The sequence below is a fragment of the Anarrhichthys ocellatus genome, unplaced genomic scaffold, assembly GCF_004355925.1.
Source record: "Anarrhichthys ocellatus isolate YVR2014 unplaced genomic scaffold, GSC_Weel_1.0 scaffold25, whole genome shotgun sequence".
Classification (NCBI taxonomy): Eukaryota; Metazoa; Chordata; class Actinopteri; order Perciformes; family Anarhichadidae; genus Anarrhichthys; species Anarrhichthys ocellatus.
Window position 1 is genome coordinate 5709236 of NW_022280055.1, and position 5992 is coordinate 5715227.

At 41.6% G+C, this 5992-nt stretch overlaps 1 protein-coding gene across 1 annotated transcript in view; it reads left to right on the forward strand.

Moving 5' to 3' along the window:
- Positions 1-372: 372 nt before the first annotated feature.
- LOC116391143 (tyrosine-protein kinase FRK-like) overlaps positions 373-5992 on the forward strand; it is a 9075-nt gene continuing 3455 nt past the window's right edge. The window contains exons 1-4 of the mRNA XM_031861425.1: positions 373-535; positions 2676-2839; positions 2939-3107; positions 4123-4281. Coding sequence (XP_031717285.1) covers positions 373-535; positions 2676-2839; positions 2939-3107; positions 4123-4281 — 655 coding nt within the window. The remainder of the gene's footprint in view (positions 536-2675; positions 2840-2938; positions 3108-4122; positions 4282-5992) is intronic.

Sequence of the window (5992 nt, forward strand, 5' to 3'; positions counted from 1 at the left end):
CATTTGGTGCTCTAGTGACAGCGGGACTGTGCATGAAGTGAGGGAAAATAAACAGTGGGTATGGTCATGATGATGAAAGAACATTGATGAGTTGATGCTCACTGATGTGCTCTTAATAGTTTTGGACAACAATGGAGCTCGATGGCAGAGAGGAAGAAGATATATCAGGCTTTGATTCACACGCAGTACTTGCTGGTGGATCTCTGTGTTGTTGCTTTGGGGCTTTCAGGGGATTTGTTGACAAAGGGACATTATTGATTGTTACATATGTTTTGTTTTAGTGAGTACAACAGAATTGATCAGCCCATTTGAAATCAATCCAAATTACCAGTAAACCTTTTATAAATTATTATTTATATTCAGAAAGCCATTATGTTTGACCCGCTCGGCTCCTTTTTGCTTAAATTCCGCAGATGGTATTTTCCCAACACAAAGAGGCTGGATGCAGAGAAGATGCTGCTGGCGGGGGGGAATCGGCATGGCGCCTTCCTCATCAGAAACTGTGAAAGTCAGAAAGGGGAGCGGTCCCTCTCGGGTAAGCTACGATAAACATGTTACAGTGGCAACTTTAAAGAAGTTCTCCTCCGAAAAGGGGTTGTGTACATTTTCAAAAAGTAGAATTCAGAAGTAAGGAAAAGCACGCTTTTTCAATTGAGCAGCGTCGGGGGTTTGATAGCGGACCAGTAGCCTATGGGGGCTAATGAAAATGAAAACACAAAAGAGATATCGTAAATGGGTTTCTAGTTTCTACGAAGTAAACACACCTCCACGCGTTAAGCTAGGGGAGTGAGTAAATATTGATATACTTAATGATGTGTTCAAATGAAATGTAGTTCTTGGCAAGGAACCTGAACAAATACAGTTGTGTTAAGGAGAAGTTTTCCCAGCAATATGAAATAGATATTAGAAAGGAAATTATGAGCTGTTTAACTTTCCAACACTAGCTCTTAGCAGCTTATATAAAACTTAATTATAACTACTAATGCCAAGATTGTTTTAATCAAAGCAAATATTTGATTAAACATTTGCATTGTGTGATCTTTAAGCAAATACCCACTATAGATGACAATAACAAAAGTAAAAGATAACATTTAGAACTTTTTGGGACGGTTGAAAATTATGTTTTTGGAACAGTGGTGGAAAAAAAGTTAGCGTGCAGCCCTGAAACCCACAGTGCAGTGTGGCACCAACATGCATGCACTACATGGGTTAAGTTTTGGAAGATAATGTTGTTCTATGCAATACCATTTTGTTATTAGTTGTTCCGTCTTATTTTCTTATTTGTATATTTATCATTGCTCCTTAGGAAGCGAATGTTATTTTAATACTCTTAAGCTTATTAAAATGATCAATAGCTGCAGCGCTAACAGGGACTGTGATGTATGTAAATTGAGATCCCACTGTTGGGATTCCATAACAATATTACAGTACTGTTACTTACAGTATCGCAATGTATTGCATCATAACTCCTGTATCATGAGACACCAGATTCTTTCCAAGTCCCCGCTCCACTTTTAGCATGTAAGTTACGAAGAACACATTACTTTCTTTTCTCTTAAAAATAAAAGGTGTCATCAGCTACAAAACGCACTCTGTAATACACTCCAGGTTTTATAATTCAATTTTATTTGTGTCGCCTAATATCACAAATTTGCTTCAATATGAGTAGTGTCTTATGGTAAGATGGATATGTACAAACGGAACATTGTGGTTAATGTATCATAAGTATTACCGACAATGACTCAGCGATGTCTTAATCTACCTAAAGCAGTCAGACTGCCAACAAACTTAAATTGCACTAGTGTATTATTCCGCTCGATCAACATTGCTTTCTCAGATGAAGTCATGCTAGCTGGTCAGTTAGCACACAGTGTGTGTACTGTGTCCACTCGTTACCAAGCAGCCCCGGCATTGTTCAGTGACTCACTCTTGTCCTCAATTGACTCAAATTATTAATGGCTCCAAGGTCATCGATTTAAATAAAAATAGAGGTCTGTGCTCCCCATAAAGCAGCGTGATCACTTTTATCTCCCTCTGCTCTAATCTGTCTTCTCACTTCGGCCTTGCTCTTTCTTTCCATTGGGACCAAATTCCTTCCATGTTCATTCATTAAAGGCAGTTGATGAGCCACACAACCTGAGGTTAAGTCACTGAGTTTGTGTGTGTGAGAATCAAAAACATATTTACCCCGTGCTAGTTTTACTGATTTAAATGAAATGGAATGAAAGGACCAAGTGACGGCGATATTTGCTTTTTGTGTGTGTTATTACTTTTCTAATATTGGCCACGATCCAACAGCAGCCTTTAAATCTGTATATGTGATTAACACACCAATAACTCCTGATAGGAGCACAGGTGATAAAGGAACTAGTAAAAAAAAAAGTTATGTAATAGTTCTATTACAACACATACGTTCAGCATTTTTGAAATGGTTTCAATATTAAGTTGGCGAGACATGATGTTTGGATTCCAATGAAGGATTATGGACAATATTCTATTTTTAGAATATGTGGCGCTACTTTGTCATACTGAAGCACATTTACAGGGACCATGTGACAAACGCGTGTTGACTTGCTTTAATTAAAAACGTTCCCTCAGCTCCTGTGCCATGAGGAAAACTTACTTATGCAGTTCCTGACTCTTGCGTACATCCCTCATGTTGACTTGTCTTTCAGTGCTGGACGGTGGGAAGGTGAAGCATTACAAGCTGAAAAAACTGGACAACGGTCACTACTTCGTGTCGAGGAGCAGATCCTTTGAAACACTGGAGGAGTTAGTGGAACATTACTCCAAGCAGGCCGATGGCCTCTGTGTGTGTCTTCGCGAACCATGCAAGACGGTCAGACACTTTGTTTCTGTTCTTTAAGTACACTTTTTAAAATGCATTATAAAGTCATATTGTCATCTCAGTAAACAACAACTCCTCCCGTCCGTGTAGATGGAGGCTCCGCAGACTCACGGCCTGTCCTACAACACGGTGGACCAATGGGAGATTAACCGCAAGTCCATCAAGCTGCTGAGGAAGCTCGGAGCCGGTCAGTTCGGAGAAGTGTTCGAGGGCCTGTGGAACGACACCACAGCAGTCGCGGTGAAGACCCTCAAACATGGTACGCTACTGCCTCTATTTCTCTTACCGGAGGTGTTGAACAGGATCATACTATTCCGGAATGAGTAAAGTACTGATAGTAAGATGATTTGGTCACGTTAATAGTTCAGTGTGTGGTTAGTGAATTTAGAAAGTTGTGTCTTTACTATAATTTAGTGTTGATTTTGGCGGTCCCTTTGGAAAACCTAATTTTACTGCAGCAAGGTCTGATAGTCTGCCCCGTGCAGTCCTGGTCCTCCAGGGCCTCTTTTCCGTCCAGCGGGCCCTGCAATACGGCCCTGGGCCTCCCAGTAGTGTGGCGTCGTTGTGTTGACTCCCAGCAGGAACCGGGTGGACCAGTGAGGAGAAGCTCAGCTCCTGGACTGTGGAAGAGGAGCTGCTGCCGGGGGCGGTGCTCGCAGATCGAAGGCGGCAGCAAAGCAGGATCTGTCTCCGTGCACGGAAGGCAGGTCGCTGCTGGAGGCCCCGCTGAAGTCTGAGCTAAAGGAGTTTCTAGTTAAAATTCCGGTTTCGCCGGAATCAGACCAGATGGCACAGATGACGAGCATTAATAACTATATAGAAATAGTCAATCTTCTCGCTTGTCCAATTCCCGCGAAATATGACAAAATCAGACTCCAGCGGGGCCTCGGACAGCGACCAGCCTGCACAGACCCAGATTGACCTACTGTCGGTGCTCCGGCGGGAGGTGGAGAGCTCTGCACCCAGCAGCAGCAGCAGCAGCTCCTCGTCCGGCCAGGAGCAGAACTTCGCGTCACTGCTCCGCCGGTCAACGATGACCGTATTGCTGGGTATTTAACATATTCATGTGGCTAGTTGTATTCATTATGGGCTAACTTTGTCAGAATGCGAACATTAAGTAAAGTGATAGTGGAGAATTGTAAGCAGGCTCAGTTTCTTATTTGGGGAAAAAAATGTATTGGTTGTAAGAGTGAGTGTACAAAACACTACACCAAAGATGTCACAAAGAAAAAAAGTTCCACTCCTAATATACCATCACTGAACACCTCTCGCAGGTACAATGGACACAGAGGACTTCCTGAGAGAGGCTCAGATCATGAAGAGGCTGCGGCATCCCAAGCTGATCCAGCTGTACGCTGTGTGCACCCTGGAGGAGCCCATCTACATCATCACAGAGCTGATGAACAACGGCAGCCTGCTGGAGTACCTCAATAGTAAGACGAGCTGTCACCAACTTTCCCACATGATTATGAGCTCCTGCTTCTTTATGGCAGAGTCAGAGTCCAACGCTAATATGCAAGGGTCAGGCTGCGGTAGAGATTTATCCCACAGCAACAAAACCATTCTAGATCCTAGTTTATAAATCAAAACGTTGATCTCAGCTGCACATATTTCACTTTAATGGGGGTAGCCCAGTAGCTTATGAATCACTTGCCCTGTGTAAAAATTCCATTGCAGATTCCAGGTCCGCCCACTTTCCGTATCTTAAATGTTTTTAACATCTTATTTTTTTAAAAGACAATCCTTTTAACTCCAGAACTTCCCTGATAATCTGAGTCTTCAGTATCAAAGTAATGCAGTTATAGTTGTGTGTACATCCTTGGGTAAAATGCAAACAGCAACTGCTAACGGCTAATTCCACATGCATTTTAGTGGTGGCACGTTGCCAAAAGGTAAACAAATATAGGCTAAAAAAACTACGAGTTAAAGTTGTCATATGGAGTTTTGGGCTCTTTATACTTTTCTCCTTCTCAATGCACCTTGAGAATAAGTGAAGTTGAAATAAATTTCACAATAAATGGCAATTTGTTTTTTTAGCTCCGCCAAACACTCTTTGGTTTTAACCCTCTCTAGTTTAAATATATGATTTTCTTTGCAAGTCATGATAGGTTATTAAATATTTTAGACATTGTACCTGTATTATGTTTGACATTTTATATAAAAGTAAAGACAAAACCATTATTAATTAATTAATTTAAAAAGGAATCAGCAGATCCGTCCATAATGTATATTATCATTAGTTGCAGCAGTAGACAATTAGGAAAGGATGGGAATTCCTGGATGGACTTAAACTGAAGGCAGTGGAAGCGTTTTCAAATGCTGGGTGACCGTGACCTGGTTTCTCTGTGCGGCATAAACACAATGTAAAGGAACACCTGTAGTTGACAGAGAGTGGCCCTGATGCTGATCAGTGTTTTGATAAAAGGCCTTTGATTTTGCTTTATTTTGGACTTTGTGCTTGCTGAGACTTGCTGTGCAGTGCTCACCTTAGACAGACGTGACGTGTAGTAATGCGAGATATGTAGTGTCACTTCCATTAAGGGTGAGGAGCGCCCGTGTGCAACTGATGTCTGTAACATGTTCAAAGTCACAGGACGGAAGTATAATGTAATCTAAACTGTAACTGCTATAGATTTGATTTGAAAAATGATAACCCGGAGTAAACATTAAAAGCATGACTGTAAAAGGTAAGTTTGAATTAGTCCCTGGCTAGATTTTACTTTAAAGGTGCTTAATTGACATTCAGAGCATATCTTGAAGAATAGCCTCCACATGGCTCTCAACATGGCGACGGCTGAGCCGGCGGCTAGCAGCTAACGGTGCTAACAGTGATTTGATTTCTGATATTAAAATTATAAATAGTCCAGATATGGGTGGATTATGAGACTGTTGTGGTTTTTCAAGGTCGATGATCTTTGGTTTGAAGTTGATTCTATCTTAATACTTCTTTGCTATCTGACTGGTGGTGAGATACCACAGGATTCTCACTACTACAGGAACTCGGTGACGAACACCAACAGAACACAAGAGAGATTCTTGAGTTCACGCAGATTTATTTGTACTGGACAGAATACAAGCAAATCGAGTCGTCCGGAGCCAACTAACTAGAACAAAGAAATGCAACTTACTTTATACTCCCCCCCC